Source organism: Pogona vitticeps, chromosome 11 (assembly GCF_051106095.1).
Source record: "Pogona vitticeps strain Pit_001003342236 chromosome 11, PviZW2.1, whole genome shotgun sequence".
NCBI lineage: Eukaryota > Metazoa > Chordata > Lepidosauria > Squamata > Agamidae > Pogona > Pogona vitticeps.
Genome location: NC_135793.1, coordinates 26,220,004 through 26,237,032, shown reverse-complemented (window position 1 = coordinate 26,237,032; position 17,029 = coordinate 26,220,004). Strand labels below are relative to the sequence as shown.

Genomic DNA, 17,029 nt, shown 5'->3' with positions numbered 1-17,029 from the left:
AAGCCAATCGGCGGGGCCAATCGCCCAGAAGACACAGCAGCGTTTCTCTGTGGCACTCAGGAAGGGCGAGAGACCCTCCCTCGCCATTCTTCCACTTGGCCAGCCCCGATCCGCAGTGAACCACCTTCCCGGGCTCTTGAGGAGCCGTGCCCCGCGGAACCTCTCCAGCAGGTGGCAGCATCCGCCAAGCCTGGCCCCTCTCGGCGCTCCCCAGCTGGAGAGAAGGGAGGCGGGAGGCTGGAGGCTGGAGGCTGCCGCTGGAAGCTCACCCGGCGCTCGCTCTCTCCTCACCGCGAGGGCGAGTCCTTTCCGGACGGGCGCAGGGCTCCCACGACCGTTACTGGCACGGAACCTTGTCCCGCGAAGCCAGGGCTTCCCCTCCCCAAGCCGTGCTTGAGCGCCTGCCTCCAGAGGATCTCCCGCGGACTGGCGAGGGAAGGGGTGGCCGGCAGCCGTCTTCCGAAGGCTCACGCCTGCCCGAGACAAGAACGGGGAGGACAAGGGCGCGAAGGCAGGCAGGCAGGCAGGCAGGCAGGCAGGCGTCCGGCAAGGGTAGCTGTCAACCTGCCTCTCAATGCCGGCCAGCGCCCGGCCGTGTGGGGAGGGTCTGCGCTCGCCCGGATCCTGTTAACTGCGGACAGCAGGCGAGAGGGACGGCAGGAGGAATGCGCCCACCCTGGCCGGCGCGGCGAGGGAGGCTCCGTCTCCTGGCAGTGCCCGCCCAGCCGTGGGCATCTCCCCCGACCCGCCCCGGGGCCCGTCCGTGTCAGCCTTTCGCTCGCCGTCGCCGCCTGAGATGGGCGCGGCCGGAGGAAAGGAGGAGGGCCCAACCGGGCCGGCCCAGGAGCGCCTTGCCAATCGGGGCCGGAGCCGCGCGCGCGGGGCGGGCCAGGAAGGGAGGCTACGCCGGTGCCGCCGCCGAGCCACCCAGAGAGGCGGCGGGGACGCCAGAGGCGGCGGCGGCGGCGGCCCAGGAGACGGAGAAGACGGGCGATCGGTGGCACGGCCAGGCAGCTGGGGTGGCGCGGCCGGCGCTCCGGCGACTGGGAGGAGGAAGGGGAGGAAGCGCTGCCGGGCGAGGAGGCGCTGCCGGGCTGCGGGGAAGCGCCGGGGCAGGCTTGTCTCCCGGTGCCCCAGGGAGAGCGGCGGAGACAGGTGGCAGCGGCCAGCGGGCGGGCGGGCGGGCGGGCGAGGCGGACCGCGGTGCGGTGCCCTGCCCTGCCCTGCCCCCGCCTCCCCCCGGCCCGGAAGAGGACCTCGGCCGGCCCCGCGGTGGCGGCCCAAGGGGCGCCCGGCCAGCCTAGCCGCCCGCTCTGAGGGGTGCCCCGCGCCCGCGCCCCTCGGGCCGGGCCCAGGATGATGTCGTCCACCTCCTCCTTCTCGTCGGAGGAGTGCCGCTCGCCGGTGGGGCTGGACTGCTGCAACTGCTGCCTGGACTTGGCCAACCGCGGCGGCCTGGAGGGGAGCCCCCGGCGGGGCTGCAGCAGCAGCAGCAGCAGCAGGAAGAGCCACCACCACAGCCCCGCCGGCAGCCCCTTCCTGCAGCTGCGGGAGCAGTTGGTCTGCCAGGAGAACCTCAACGCGGACAAGCTGAGCCGCTTCATGCGCCAGGACTCGCTGGAGCCCGTGGTGCGCGACCCCTGCTACCTGCGCAACCAGGGCATCTGCAACCGCAACATCGACCAGACGCTGCTCTCCATCCTCCTCTTCTTCCACAGGTGGGTGCGCCACGCTCGCGGCTGACAGGGAAGCGGGTCGAGCGGCGGTCCCGGGCTGTGGGCAGGGCACCCGAGGCGGCGGAGGCGGCGGCGGCGGCGGCAGCGGCGGCGGGGTTGCTGTGTATCGCCCACGGCAGCACTCGGGGCAGAGCTAGGACAGGCCGCCGCCTGTCGCTCCGGAGAACCCATTAGCCGGGGTTGGCGGAAGTCGGCTCCAGAGACCGAGGGGCCGGCTTCCCCAAGGCCGCTTCCTCGATCTCTGGCCAAGGAAGGCGGGCGGCCTGTCCACAGAGGGAGCGGACGGGCAGGCAGGCCCGGAGACCCTGGAGAAACCGGGAGAGGCTGAGGCTGGCTGGGTAGGCCCAGCGGCTGCCTGGACACGGCTGGGTCTCAGGGTGACCAGCTGCGGAATTCGTTCCGGGGCCCTCTTGCCGGTAGCTGGGCAGACCTCTGCAGTCGCATTGCGAGGACAGGTTGGAGTCTCCCCACGGCTCAGCCCCGCATGTTCCCTAGAGGGGAGCAGATGTTGTGCATGCAGCCTGTTGAGGCTGACGACCCCCGCCGCCTTGCCCTGGCCTGAAGCATAGCGTCTGTTCTGGAAAGAGGTCCGGGGTGGGTGGGGGGCAGCACATGGCACAGCTGGTTCACACCCCCACTGGGTGGGCACAGTCCAGCCATTCTGAGAAAATAAGCCAGGTAGCCAGTGGGAGCTGACCATATCAGGTGGGCAAAGAGATGCTCTGCCTTCTCCTAAGGCCACTGCCCACATTCCCAAGCTGTCAGGTTGTCTTAGAAACTGGGATCCCTGGAAGCCAAAGGCTGGAGCACTTTTGGCAGAACCAGGAGGACACACATCGTGTTTGCTTCGCTTCAGGGGAAACCTTGGTGTAGCCTGAGCCAGACTGCAGGATGTTTGTGGTGAGCCAGTGACAGGTGTGCCTCCCCTCCTCGACCCACCCACTCTGTACCGTCAGCTGCAAGGGGGTGCCTTCCTTCCCTCCTTCCTCTGCAAGGAGCAGGAGCGGGTCCGTTCTCCTTCACCAGGAGAGGAGGGCCATCTTTCCGTGTCGCGGCCTCTTCCTTTCAAGCAGTGCTCCTGAGGGGAGGTGGGTGTTGGGGGGCTTTCAGGTGACTCTCCAGAAAAACGGCTGCAAGTCTTGTCGTGGTTGCAGGGAGAAAGAGCTGCAGCCTGTCACTCGTGGGCCCTCTCATGCGCTGCTCTTGGCTTGCAGACGGGCAGCTCCCACCCCCGTCGGCTGGCATGCAGCTTGCCTGCGTGCTTCCTCCCCCTGGGCACCAGCTTCCCTAAAGCAACCAGAGACTCATGCCAGGGCCCACGTGCACACGTGTCATGTTGACATCCACGCCCCCATGCAGGGCTGTTGCACATGTCCTCTCACATTCATAGCACAAGCCCTAAAGATCCTGCCAGTGGGAGAGGGTGGGGCTGCCTGGCAGGGGCTGCCATGAGAAGGGGCAGTGGCTGCTGCGTTTGCCACCACCAAGTCAAGGGACGGCCCCTTCTGCCCTTACATAAGTCACTGGGAGGGGCTGGGTTGCCAAGGTGCATCCAGACTGGCTGTGTGTTTCTGTGAGAAGAGGCAGGGCGGGATGAGAGGATGGTAACAATAAAGTGCATAATGTGTGTGTGGGGAGGGAGGGGGAAACAGGGAAGGAGCCCTTGTCCCTCAAGGCTTCATCAGCACACCTTTAGAGGTAGGTCTCCAGATGTGCACCTGTGTCTCACAGAGGAAATCAGGATTCAGGCAGCAAAGAAAGGAGCACAGGCTGGTAGTTTTTAGCTGACATCCATGCCACTTCAGTGGAACATCCATGTCCAGAGGTTGTCTACCTCAGAGTATGGAAACACGACTCTTTTAGACAATCGCTTCCAGAATCCGGCAGCCAACACGGCCCTGGAGCAGATCCTGGGGGCATCCAACAGAGAGATCAGGGGAAGAGGGAAGCTCCCATAGCAGCTCAGAAGTGCAGCTGGTACCCTCGCTCTAGGTTTCCCCGGCAACTGCCTCTGATTTGGCTGGGGGTGGCCTAGATCCATGGTGATTCCTAGCTGTGGAAGGTAGTTGCATCCATGCTGCCTGCTTAAGGACTTCTCCGAGGCACCTGGCTGACCTCTGTTGGAAACGGTGTGCTGGGTCAGGTCAGCTTTAACCTGGGCTCCCTTTCCCTCTCTGTCACCTGCACTTTGCATTTTGAAAGCCCCCCTAGGAGCAAGCAAGCAAGGAAAGAAGCATCCTAGTGTGTATTGGGCCTTGTGACTCTCTGATGGGATGGTTGGGAAGTCAGTTGTAGGAAGTGGGTGTCTCTTCTGAACACCTGAGGTTCCTGGGGACAGACAGCCCTGGGAGAAGATGGGAAAAACCTTCTGCCTTCAGGAACTGAGGCTGCATTCCAGACACGCAGGAAACAGTCTGATAAGGCAGGATCAGACCCGCCTGCTAGGACCTCCTTTACTCCCACAGCAGAAAGATCCTGGGCCATCTTAACAATTCACACCTGCATCTGGAGGCTACCATCCCTTGGCCAGAGGCACAAAACATTAGCCAGTAAAGTCGAGGGTCTGTGTGCTGTGCGTGGTTGGAGGTGGTGGCCTCAGAGGCAGTGAAGTCCACACATCTGCCCAAAAGAGCTCGTACTAGAACAACCGGGTTGGTCTTTCGGGTACATCTTTCTAGTTGTTGTTGTTTTCTGGACAACAGAGGCAGGGAGCTTCTCCTTGGGCATCCCACAGCAGCGACCCTCCGTCGCACTTCATTCTTCCCCTCCCGCACCCACAACAGTGGATGGTGGAGGTAGGGCCTGCCTCTTCTGCTTGCTGTTGTGCGTGGAAAGGTGCAGGCTTCTTGTGTGGGGAACCGTGGGCCCCTGGAGCTAGTGAATGGCTTACCATGACGTGCAGCATGGCAAGCTGGCCTGTGAAATCCGCCCGTTTCACTCTTGAGCCATAGATGGACCCAGCTGTGGGACCTGATGCCTTTCAGCAGCTCCTGTAAGGTGGTTACCCGAAGGCCATCTGGAGGAGTGGCCCACAGGTGTCTCTGAAAGATGCCCAAAGGACAAATGTTCCAGGGACAGGCTGGAATTGTGTGTTGTGCTCCCAAAGACACTGTGGTGGAGTGGGAAGAGAACCGGGGAGAGGGGGAGAGGGGCCTGACCAGTCCCAGGGGAGAGGGCTCATCTGGCAGGCTGGGGTTACCTTTTCTTTAAGCAGGGAGCCCCCCCCCCGCCCCCTTCCTGGATGTGGCTGACCTGGGGCTGGACAGAGAAGCAACCCTCGTCCCACAGGTTGCACTGAACACAGGATCTGCCTGAGTTAGTCTGAAGGTGGCTGCGCTTACTGAGGCTGCTCTTCAACCAGGAGGCTGTTGTGTGCTGTCAACTCCTTGCTCTCTGATGCAGTGTGTGTGTGTTGGCTGTGCCCAGCAAATCTGGTCTGCACAAGGACCCAGGCTGTTCCAAAAGAACGGCCACCATGGGCAGGAGAAAGGGGAGCTGGGGCATCTCAGAGAGCTTTGACCCAGCAACCTCCCAACATGCCCCTTGAAGGATCCTCAGCGAAGCTGGAGCGTGTAGGACAGCCACAGTGGTGGATTCTGCTGCTTCTCCTACCCTATTTGCTGTTTGGGGGGGGGGGAAGCCCCAAGGCAGATGTTAATTAGAATGTGTCAGGTCCCTGGTATTCTCTGCAGATCTCTCTCTCTCTCTCTCTCTCTCTCTGTGTGTGAGAGTGTCTTTGTTTAGAAAAAACAAAGTTCTGCCTCCTTTGTTCTTTTGCGCGGTGTGTCCTGTCCCAGGCATTCCAGTAAGTCTGCCAGTTAAGCAGAGGACAAGCAAGGGCAGCCTGGATTTCCCCAGCCAAGGGCTTTTGTCTGACCATCCTACCCGCTAAGAGAAGAGGGCCAGAGAAGCAAACGTACCCCCCCCAAATGCTCCTGGCAGAAAGTACCTTCTTCGCAGACACCTAGCCGGATTGGGAGTCTACAGGGAAGGCAACTGCTGGCCTGTGCCCTGCAGGGTGCCAGCACCAGCCACTGTGCCGCCCCCCAAAAGATTGCCCACCTACTTGGCAGAGCTGGTGGGGTCATGTTTTTGATGCATGTGTTCGGGCTGAGGAGCAGGCAGAGTCCCTTCTGCGATGTTTGCTCCATCCATCACCTCAGCTCTCCACCACAGCGCAAGCTGCCCCTCCCTGGACATCACGCCCCAGAATTCACCCACTATCAGCAGCTTGGATGGTTTCCTGGCTGTCTCAGGACACAGCAGGGCAGAGAGAAGCCACAGCTGCCGTGGGTCCTCTTAAGGAGGAAGGCGGGGGCAAGCATCGCTTAAACAAACAAACAGGTGGCCTCCGAGGGTGCTCCAAACCTTCTTTCGGATCGAGGGAGTTGGTAAACCTTCCAAGGGGCTGAACGTGCAAAGGTGATCCAAACAGGTCCATCTAAAGAGCTATAGCAGGAGGATTAGAGCCACTGGGTCTGCGAGGAAGTGTGGGGTGGCTGAGTCAGTGCCACCCAGGCACCAGCCCAGCCAGAGGAGAAACGGTTTGGCATGCGAGCCAGGGAGAGCTTTGTGGCCCCTTCAGGGCAAACAGGCACATGGAAGCAGAAGGTAACATGGGGGCACCTAAACCCAGCCATGCGACCTCTGCCCCATGGATGGACATTCCCACCCTCATAACTGAGCCATTCTGCAGGGCAGGATGTGGAACCTGGTGGTGCAGGCCGAGGAGGGAGAGAAGGAGGGAGATTCTCCTGTGATGCAGGGCCAACGGAGACCTGCTTCGTGCTCTGCTATGGCCACACGGGCTGGCTGTGCAGTTCTGTGGGGTGTGGTTGTTTATTTATTATCCCCTTCCTATCTGCCAAGTTCAAGGTGTGAGAGTGATTTCCAGCCCCTCGCGCCATGATCTGTGCCAAGATTGCCCTGTCAAAGGTGTAGCTGTAGTCGAAGGACATGGTGTAAATGCTCTCCACACCCATGTCCTCCCTGGCATTGCTTTGGCCCTTTGCTGGCCCATCTCCCTGCAGATCATGGTCTCTGTGGATCTAAGGAGCTGCCTCTTTCACATTCACAAGTTTCTCAGGCTTCCAGAGGTGCTCAGGAGCCCACAAAAGCTGGGGACCCCTGTTACAGATCCTCAAGTGACGTGTCTCCAGGACAGAATTGTATTCCATGGCGTTAGTCTCACAGGTTCCCCAGCGCTTCTGCCCCCACCTCCTTTTTCAGAACTAAAAGTTCCCTGCTAGACAAAGCAATATTTAGGAGTGAGTTTCTACACAAGGCTGCTTGTATGCGTGACTGTAAAAAACAACAGCAAAAATAAAGCCATAATTCGTAATTTGGGGCCTATTTTCTTTTTTCAGCTTTTGTTGTTAAATCGTTGAGTCATGTCTGACTCTTCGTGACCCCCAAGGACCAGAGCACACCAGGCCCTCCTGTCTTCCACTGCCTCCCAGAGTTGGGTCAAATATTTCAACTTAGGGACTAGAAATATGATTATTTTAAAAGCAGAAGATAATGTAGATGATGACATTCTTGGGATGCTGAGTTCTTTACGTAATTCTGATCACTCCACCCAAAAGCCAAGATGTAAAACCCACGGGGCTGTGAGCAGGCACAAGAAGGGCCAGTGTTTGGGAGTGAGGTCAGAGTCAACCAAATCAGTACAGACAGCATCCTGTTGGTGGCTGGGGTCTGAAAACACCGGCCTCTCTGTCAGGGCTGGTTATAAATAGCAGCCTCTCCTGGGACAGGTTTGCCCTCAGCGGTCCTCTTGCCAAAATAAAAATAAAAATAAAAGGGATGCAGCTGAAATGCCTCCGGACAAGAGCTTTGCACTCCAGTGACACAGAAATAACTTGCTGTCTGTCCTGCTGCTCGGCTCTCCCCGCCCAGGAAGGAAAACTCCCAGCAACGCTGGCCGCCATGTTTTCTTCTGGGGCCCAGAGGTCATTCTCCCCGCTCCGACCCTTTCTCATTCTTTATTACTCTTTCCAACTTAATTGTGGGAGCTGGAGAGATCGCAGCCCCTGCCCTTGGTGCAGCGGGGTCTGAAAGAAGGAGAAGGTCCGATCCTGGCACTGTGCAGGTGGTGATGACTCACCCCTGCCCTGGCAAAAGCCCACGAAGCGAGTAGCCAGCTGTTATGTAAGAGGGAGTGTCTGCCTGCCTTCAGCAGGAGGGAAACGCACCGTCAGCCCTTCTGCTTGGTTGGGCCTTCCCGTTTGCTTCAGTGCTTTGGAGTGGGGCAGGGTGGGGACTTGGGACAAAAACAAGGCAGGCCTTTTGAGCTCCCTGGAGCAGGGCTGAGCGCGAAAGAGAGAGGGCAATGGAAAAAACAGGGGAACTGTGCTCTACTAATCATGCATATAGGTTTACCCCAAAGCAGAAACCCTGAATGGGGGGGGGGAGGAGAGGAGAGAAGAGAATCTAAGGGCAAGTCTACAATTGATGGAGACCCTCCAACACTTTCCAAAAAAAGAAAGACACCCCCAACACGAGCTGGTGCTGAGATCTGCCCAGAAGCATTGCCTGCAGGAGGCCACCAAGCCCAGAGGCCGCTGAAAGCGAGGGGCAGACCCAGAGGATGCCAGGCAGCCCACTTGGGGGTGGGGGGGAGGGTGTGTGTGTGTGTGTGTCTGGTCTCCAGTTCCTTGGCAGGGTGAGGCCCAACCACACGAAAGGCGAAGGGGATGCCACTTCCCTGAGAGAGACAAGAAGGGCAGGAAGGCAGTCCTAGCCCTAGCCAGCATGGCCAGAAAAAAAAAAGGGGGGGGGTTTCCTGAGACAGCCTCAGATCACTCACCCGTGATGCCCAGGTGTGAGCATGGAGGGGGGGGGAGAATGGGGGTTAAAGAACTGCAGGGAGGGATGGCCTGGAATTGTGAGCAAAGGAGTCCAGCCGTGAGAGTCCTGCTGAGTAAACAACTTTAGGCAATGTTACCCCTCCTGGCCTGGGAGGGGCCAGAATGGCCCCCCACCTCCATCCCTGGGCTGCTGCTGTGGGCCACCACAGGCTGTTCCCCTACCCACCATTCCCTGGGGAGTAACCGCTGCTGCCACGCATACCCTTGCCCTTTCTCTGAGCAGGCAACCATTCCTGGCATAACTGTCCACCCACTCCTCTGTTCTCTGGGCTGCATGCAAGAGCCCACACAGGGCCTGCCTGAGCCCCTCCCGTCTGAAACCAGTGCTCCGTAAAAGCTCAGGAGGCCAATACAGTCAGAAGGGAACCAACAGAGCCAACGTACAAACACCTTATGGACTCGCAGGAAGGCATCCTATGGAGGCCAAGGTGGCATCCCAAAATATGACATTCAAAAGCCAAACATTTGATGCGCCGAACCATGTTCCAGCTGATGCTTCACTGGCAAACATTTCTAAAATTGCTAAGTAGAGGCGGCAGCATCCTCTGGAGCAGCAGCCTTGTCAACGGCCTGCCAGGCAGCTCGAAAACAGGGAGCGATGACGACAACCCGGCTCCAGAGCCTGGACATTTATTTGTTGGTTTATTTGAAATGCTTTTACCCCTCCTTTCTCCTTTGAAAGGGTGCAAGGCAGCTTACAACATTTAAAAGATAATATCTGAAGCTAAAAACAGTAAGTATGCAAATGCAAACAAGGATGATACTAAAAATAAAAACCCCAAGGGAAACCCCAAAACACATTCAAAGCAGTCAGGAAATCAGCCTCCTGGCGCTGTAGGTCCCAGTCCGTATCGCTTCCAGGTTTTGCCCTCCTTTCTCCAAAAGAAAGTCTTCCTTCAGGACTCCCTGCCCTGCTCTCCCCCACTCTGTGCAAAAAAAGAGAGCCACCTGTCATTTCAAAATGAATGAAGTGTTTGTTTTCATCGCTTTTCTGAAAGCAATAAAAGATCCCAATTTGGTTCACGGATATGGTCTCGGTGCAAAGAGCAGGTCCCTATCAAAAGCTGTCACTCAGCCAAGAGATGTGTCTGCTCCAAGCCACAGAGCAGTACCTGGATTCCTGGGGATCTCATGGTCAGGAGAGGGCGGCTTGGGAAGGCGGAGGTGGGGTGGAGGGGTGGAGGGAGGCGGGGGGCAGCCATCACCACCACCACCACCACCACCACTGGGCCTCCCCCCCCCTCAGCCCCTGAGCTCAGAGGTCTCCAGATCGCTGGCCCCAGTGCTTTCTGCCAGGCTGAACCCGCCCCGCCTGAACCATGTTCTAGCTTGCCGGCGAACCCAGAACTGGGAGTACTGCCAGGGCCTCTATCGCGGGGAGTGGCCGCCCAGCAGCTGGAAGCGGGAACTTGCCAGCAGGCGACTCGCTTTCCTTCAGACAGGAGTCCTCAGCGCCACCACCATCCCCAGGGCAAGCTGTGAAGAACAGGAGAGGCCAGGTTGGCTTGGGGAGCGCTGAGTCTCCCTCCTGGCCGACCCCCCTGAGAGAGGCCGGGATGGAGGCGGGGAAGAAAGACACCTGGCCAGCAGGAAAGCTCGCTCAGCACCTTCTCACCCTTGGCACCTCACCGCCGTGTGGGAGTTGGTGAGGAACACCCCCTGCCCCTTTGACGAAGGGGAAACTAAGGCCATCATTAGAAGGTGAGCAGAGGTTGAAGAAAAGCTTCGTGCTCAGATCTGGCGACAGGACCTGCTTTAGGCTCTGTGTGCGCACGCATGCACATGCACACGCACACGCAAACACACACACACACACACACACACACACACACACACACACACACACACACACACACACACACACACACACACACACTTGCGCCTCACTGGGAACACAGTAGCCTGGCAGGGAGGGGAGACTCTTAGCCTCCTACTGAGGCTCAGCCGCATTTCCGTTCTTAACTACGGCTGGGGGAGGCCGGTGGGGACGGTGGCAGGAATTTGGCCCAAGCAGATTTCCACTGGGTGGGCGATGCCTGATGACGTTTTCACTGGGCAGCTGCTCTCTGGCTTCCTGTGTTGTTGTTGCTTCCGGGTGTGGTTTTCCCAGCAGAGGTTCTGCAGCCCCTCTGGGTGGTGGGCACCCGTGAACGGGCACAGAGGAAGGGCGCGAGGGGTTTCCCAGGCCAGGGCCGAGCCTCCAGCGGGCCTCCCTTCTGTTTAGCAGAGCCGCTGGCTACTCTGTGGCGACAGACTGGGGAGCCGAGGGGTTGGGATGAGGACCCCCGTCCAGCTGCACTCCCCTCCTCCCACCACTAGCCAGAGATGCTCTGCTACTTGCTGAGCAGGCGAGGGGGCCGGGCTGGGCCCTCTGCAGAGACCTGTGTTGGCTTTCTTCTGCTTGTGCTGCAAAACCAGTTCAGAGTCTTGCAGCACCGAGGAGACTGAGGGCAGGATCCAGTTCTTCTAAGCCTCCATGGACTGCCAGCCACAAAGCAGGAGGTCAAGCCCTGGATTTGCCAGCCTTCCAGTTGCTGCAAGATGCTGGGTTGGTTTTGCTGCACCTGAGGACTAACTAGGCTAAACCTCTGGAATATGTGGTCTGCGTTGTTTTCAGCCAACAAAAGGGCATGGCTGGGGGGTGGGGGTCTCGATGGATCGTGCCCGTCAGGGTGGGCTGTTGCAATAGAAGCCTTTCTCCGTGCAAAATGCCCGTATGTGCCCTTTGGGTGTGTTTAGCCGCCTGCGGGTGCACGCGGGGGTGGGGCGGGGTGGGTGGGTGAGAGAGCATCTTGCTAGTTAACCTGGCCCACAACATCAGCAGGAGCTTCAGATAGCTAGCGGGCATGAACGGACAGCTGCGCGGGGGAGGCTTCACAAGCGCCTCTGGCTGCTCTCGGAGGCGCCCAGACCTCCCAGCCTTGGTGCCGGGATCATCGGTGGCGAAGCGTCCCCTCGCCGCCACGGCACCCCCCCCCCGTCCCTGTCCCTGTCCGTGAGTGGGTGCGTGCGAGGAGTGGCCGCCAGGGGTCGCCCTCGCCGAGAAAGCGAAAGCGCGTGGGTTGCACGCGAGGAGCGCAAGGAGGCGGGAGGGAGGGCGGCGCTCGGGTATCTGGCGAAAAGTCGCTCCCATCATAACATGTTTTGGTGGCTTCTTATGTAATCTTAAACCTCTCGACCTAGTTCTGGGCGATACTTTGCATTTCTGGAACCAGCCTCGCGTTTTGCAACCTTTCTCTTTCAGCAGAGGAAAAACAAAACACACAGAGAGACAGGTTTGTTTTGATGCACCTGTGTAAAAACTTCTGCAGCGAGGGAACCCAGGAGGCGCCCCGGGCCACGCCATCCCCGCCGTGCAACGCCTGTCTTTTGCAGCGCAAGGCAATCCGTTTCCTAGGATTGCAGCCGTTGCTGTGCCAGCCGGGGAAAGACGTGGAGGGGGGGCCCTACGGCCTTCGTAAGAGCCGGCTGATTATAAGGAATCCCTCGGCCGCCTCCAGCCCGTTGGAACTCTTTCCTCCAGAACAAACGAGCGAGGAGTCGCGGGCGGAAGGAGGGGGCCGCCGAGCGGGGGCGAGGAGGGCAGGCAGGGGGGACGGCGGTTGCAGAAAAGAAGGGCGAAGGGTTGCCCTCGCTTCCACTGCACGGGGTTGAAAAGCGGCCGCTACTCTCCCGGAGACCTCTCCGGGCCCCTCATCTCGCTCGCAGCCCAGTCCGACGGCACGCGCGCACTCCCTCCTCCTCCTCCTTCTTCATCCTCCTGGTGGAGGCATCCCCTGGCCCTGGCAGATGCCCCCGCGGGGCTGAGAGGGGACCGCGGCCGGCGGCTCTCCTGCGGGTGCCCGGGGGGGGGGCGCGGTGGCCGGGGCGGCCGTCTCTGGCTCGGGGCCCGGGACGGGGCGGGGCCTCATTTGCATGCCCGGCTGAGCCCATGTGACGTGTCCGCAGCCTCGCTATATAAAGTAGGCGGGCGCAGAAATAGACGCAGCCGTCTCTCCCGTCCGGTGGTGGTGGTGGGTGGGTAGGAGGTACGTTCCCTTGGCCTTCGGTCGCCGCCGCCGCCGCGCGCTCGGGCCGTTTCCCCGCTCCGTCTCTCGCTCGCCCTTCGACGCTCGCTCGCTCGTAGCCATGAGCACCGGCGTGTACCAGAACCCGATGGAGGTGGCTGTTTACCAGCTGCACAACTTCTCCATCTCCTTCTTCTCTTCCTTGCTGGGGGGAGACGTGGTCTCGGTCAAGCTGGACAACAGGTAGAGAGGCGGAGGGAGCGGAGTGGGGGATCGCCGGGCCCGGAGTGGGGAGAGGGGGAGACGCGCCTCGGGTTCGCCCGTTTTCCTTTCTCACGGTGCCTCCTTCTTTGTCTCCCGCAGCGCCTCCGGGGCCAGCGTCGTCGCCATCGACAACAAGATCGAGCAGGCCATGGTGAGTGGGTTTCTCCGAGTGGGAGGGAGGGAGGGAGGGAGGGAGGGGCGGCGGGAGAGAAGCAGGCAAGCGGGGCGCGGCCCTTTGTTTGCTTGGCCCCTTCGCCCAGGCGGCGGCGGCGGCGGCGGCGGTGGCCGAGCGGAAGGGCAGTCCGGCTGCGCTCCGGGGCTGAGATGGGGCGGCGGGAGTCCTCGTGTCCCCCCCCCCGCGCGCTCAAGGGGAAGAGCCTCGGTCGTAGGAGTTGCGCCTTGAGCCCTGACCTTCCAGGCAATGGTCTCAAGGTCATGGAAGAAGTTGGGGGGGTGGGTTCTTCTCTCCCCGCTCCCGCCCCGACCTGTGACATTTAGTCGCGATCCCCACCCAGAGACCGCGGAGCGCGCCGCCTCTGGCGGTCGGCTGAATGCCTTTGCTGCCAAGCCCTGTTTTGTCCTGGCTTCGTTAAGGACAGAGGGGTGCCTGAGGCCTCTGAGCGGGACAGGTTTCTTTTCCCCGACAGGCAGACAGACCACTTTCCCTTCTGGCCAGTGGGAAACCAGCCGGGCAGATCAGGGGGACCAGGGGGATCAGGGACCCGCCTCTCAGCCTGTCATGCGGGCACCCCAGCGGCAGGCAGGCAGGCAGGCAGACGGCTGTTTCTCCTCCTCTGTGGGCTGCTCAGGCGGTTCCTGGTGCACAGGTTGCTGAAGGCGTTTGGTGGCGCTGGAAGGGAGTGGCCAGCTTTCTCCCTGAGCAGCAGCCCAGCCCAGCCGGCAACAGAGCACCCTTGACTCACCAGCGCTTTTGTTCCTCCCCTCCCCCACAGGATCTGGTTAAGAACCACCTGATGTACGCTGTGCGGGAAGAGGTGGAGATCCTGAAAGAGCAGATCAAGGAGCTGGCGGAGAAAAACTCCCAGCTGGAGCGGGAGAACAGCCTCCTGAAGAACCTGGCCAGCCCCGAGCAGCTGCAGAAGTTCCAGTCGCGCCTGCCTGGAGAGAGCCCGCCCGTCTCCCCTGCAGCGGCCGAGAGACCGAGCGGGCCCTTGGGGGCGGCCGCCCCGGCCCAGCACCCCGCGGGCTCTGCGGTGTAAGGTGGCTCTGCCCATGGGGTGGGCAGAGCCACAGAACTGATTCCACTTCAACCTCCTTGAATGGTTGCCTCGTCTCTTTTGGAGGACTCCAGCTGGGCCGTGGCCCCAACAGGGTGCCCCCCCGCCCGTGCGCGCGCCCCCCCCAATGAGGGGCTCTGTTGGTTTGTGCCTCCCTGCGTGGGGTGGCCAGAGACTGTCTCCTGCTGAAAGGAGGAGGGCATGCAAGGTTGTGCGCACGGACTGTCCTCCCGTGGGGGAGCTCCGGGTCGGCTGCCTCTCTCTCTCCCCCGAGCCCCTCTTTTTGAAGAGGCCGGTGCCCTGAGCAGGGGGGGGGACCCTCTAAGGGTGGGGGCTCCTCCTGCCAGGCTAAAGACTGTTAACCCAGAAGAAGCACATGAGGCTGATGGTCAGTTTTGACAGGAAGAGGACGGCCCCTCCCCCACTTGCCCTGGCATGAGAAGCAGCTGCTGTTTGCCCTGGGCGTCTGATTCCTTGGCTAGCACTAGCCCTGTTCCCCCCCCCCCGTTTGGTCATCCTCTCTGGGGCTGGGGGTGCAAGAAGTGAGACTGCCATGTACAGAATGACGGTGCGCATGTGCACGTGCCTTCTGGAGGGCTTGAACGGACTTGGACTGGAACGAAGCTTTAGTGCCACTGAGTGGCAAGGGAGGGGCCCAGCAGGTGGGCAAAAAAGAAGCCTTTGCGTTAAACAGTTTGCTTACTGAATTCTGTCCACAGACAAACCCTCTGTGGGTGGGCTCAGCTCCAGCTGCCTTACTAAACTTGTATGTGGACTTGAGCACAAGAGACCAAGGGCGGCGTGTTAGGGGGGTGGGGGTAGGGCCCTGAGCCAGTGGGCACGGGTGCACCCCTTCACCTCCTCCTGCTTTGGTGGGAACTCTGCTTCTTTGACATTTTCTCTAACTGATGGTGTACATTTTGAGATACTGCAATAAAGAATAGTTTTTTTATATATTAATCTCCTACAAGGAGAGGTTTTGTGTTCTTGCTGGGGGTGCGTGGGAGGAGAAGGATACTGGATGCTCTGCATGGAAAATGTAGTGGAGGGAGGAGGGAAGCAGCTACAGAGGTAGCAAAGCCAGGGGTTCCAGGATGGGGAGACCCCTGCACCCCCCCCCCGCCCCAGTGGTTCAGTCCCCTACCCAGAGCCGCTTTCTGGAGAACCCCAGTGTCCCCCTCCACTTGCTCTCTCCCCGACTGCTAGGCAGAGGGAATCTTTTGTGTTCTGAGCACCCTGAGGTCTTGCTAGGGACACCCACACCCCTCCGCCTTCCTTTTGCCACGGGCTGCCTACTGTGCCATCAGCCCTGGTGCCCTCTAGAAAGGCCACGGCTGTTTATGTGTGCTCTTAGTAAGCTTTCCCTGATGCTTCTGTCTGCAGCCCAGTGGGTGTGGTGGTACCTCCCCAAGATGTATTAAGATGGAGTGATGCTGGGAGGAGGGGAGTCAGGGCACCCCCACGGCTTTAAGAGGGTGCTCCAGGGGCCTTTCTAAGTCCCCGTGCTTGGTTTCTACAGCAAAACAGCCTAAGATGTGCAAAGGACTGGAGAATTTTATTGAGAGGCAGCCCGCAAAGAAAGAAACGGGGGGGGGGGGGGGGGGAAGAGGCAGCAGAGGATCAGTTGACCTGAGGCTTCAATCCTGCAGATGGGGGTGGGGAGAGGCTTGGGAGCCCTTCAAGCAAACTGCCCCATTCCTGGAAAGCAAGTCTGTCCACCTGCTGCTCTGCTCTGCAAAGCTGCCCCCACCCCCACCCCGGCTTATCTGCTGTCTGGCAAGTGTCCGCAAGTGAGGTGGAGTCCCAGGAAAGCACTCCTGCCTTGACTTTGTCCAGGCTCCATGCCCTGAACAGAACTGCGAAGGTCTCTCCTATGAGTCGGTGAAGGAAAACATCCTGGAACAAGACCAGCCAAGGGTCTGCGTTTTCAGAGGGCCTGCAGAGAGAGAGAGAGAGTTTCTAATTTCTGCACACTCAGTGAGGTGGTGCAATTTGTTTTCTCAGTCATACCTGGAACTGTTTTCAGCCTATGGAAAATGGCTCCCCACTCTTTCCAAACAAGCGAAACTCACTGGCTCCCTAGTGCCATAAGCGCCCCTCACAAAGGAGGCTGCTTGTAGGCTGTGTGCAAAGCCTCTCTTTCTTGGCAGAATAAAAATGGCACATTGGTGGTGGTTTTGGGCAACCACTGGTGGCTTGGCCGAGATGGGCAAGAGAAGCTACAGGAGCCATCCAGGCAGCCAGAGAAGAAACCTACCGTTCCCTGGATGCAGGCAGAAGCATCGGCTTTGCCCCCTTGATTAATCTGGGTGGGCAGATGGACGCACACCCCACAGGACTTGCAGGGGCAAAGAAGAAGAGATTCCTTTATATAAAATGCTCACGTGGTGCTCTACTAGCAGATGCTTCTTGGGCAAGCATGTTAAAACCAAACTTTAAAAGTCCAGTTACAGATTATGCAATGGAGGGAAAGAAGTCAGTGGACCTGCTGGATAGCTCAGGGATTTAGGCATCTGGTTATGGAGCCAGAGATTGGGGGTTCAATTCCCCACTAAGCCTCCTTGACAGAGGCTGGACTAGATGATCTTATGAGTTCAAAGACCATCATCATTGTCATTGTCGAAGTCTTCTCTTGCAGGTGGCGGGAATTTTTTTAAAATTTTTATTTGATTTTGGTTTAGGGAGGCAGCCCTTTTCTCTGCCTCCCACCTGCCTGGCTCAGTAAGGCTGTTCCAGGGAGCAACTGCATTACTTTGCTGGGTCCCTCCCTGCCAGGCTGGCCAGAAGAGCAGGCAGCAGGTGGCTAAGCAGGCATTGAGCAGCCAAGTGGCTCTGCTTTTTCCCTGTAGGATAAGAAAAGGTGACTTGACTGATGCCACTGGCCATGGGGAAAAGATTCACACACACACACTGAG

General features: G+C 59.6%; 1 protein-coding gene across 1 annotated transcript; it reads left to right on the top strand.

Moving 5' to 3' along the window:
- Positions 1-1,217: 1,217 nt before the first annotated feature.
- TSC22D3 (TSC22 domain family member 3) lies at positions 1,218-15,068 on the top strand. Its single transcript, XM_020795825.3, has 3 exons — positions 1,218-1,718; positions 12,976-13,027; positions 13,830-15,068. Exons 1-3 carry the CDS (start codon positions 1,357-1,359, stop codon positions 14,094-14,096), a joined length of 681 nt encoding a protein of 226 aa, XP_020651484.2. The 5' UTR covers positions 1,218-1,356; the 3' UTR covers positions 14,097-15,068.
- Positions 15,069-17,029: the final 1,961 nt, after the last annotated feature.

What these genes read in the sequence shown, in the direction of transcription:
- TSC22D3 (XM_020795825.3), top strand. Translation starts at nt 1,357, where the DNA reads ATGATGTCGTCCACCTCCTCCTTCTCGTCGGAGGAGTGCCGCTCGCCG. An exon ending in ATCCTCCTCTTCTTCCACAG is followed by an intron (nt 1,719 to 12,975) that starts GTGGGTGCGCCA and finishes TGTCTCCCGCAG; the next exon opens with CGCCTCCGGGGCCAGCGTCG. An exon ending in ACAAGATCGAGCAGGCCATG is followed by an intron (nt 13,028 to 13,829) that starts GTGAGTGGGTTT and finishes CCTCCCCCACAG; the next exon opens with GATCTGGTTAAGAACCACCT.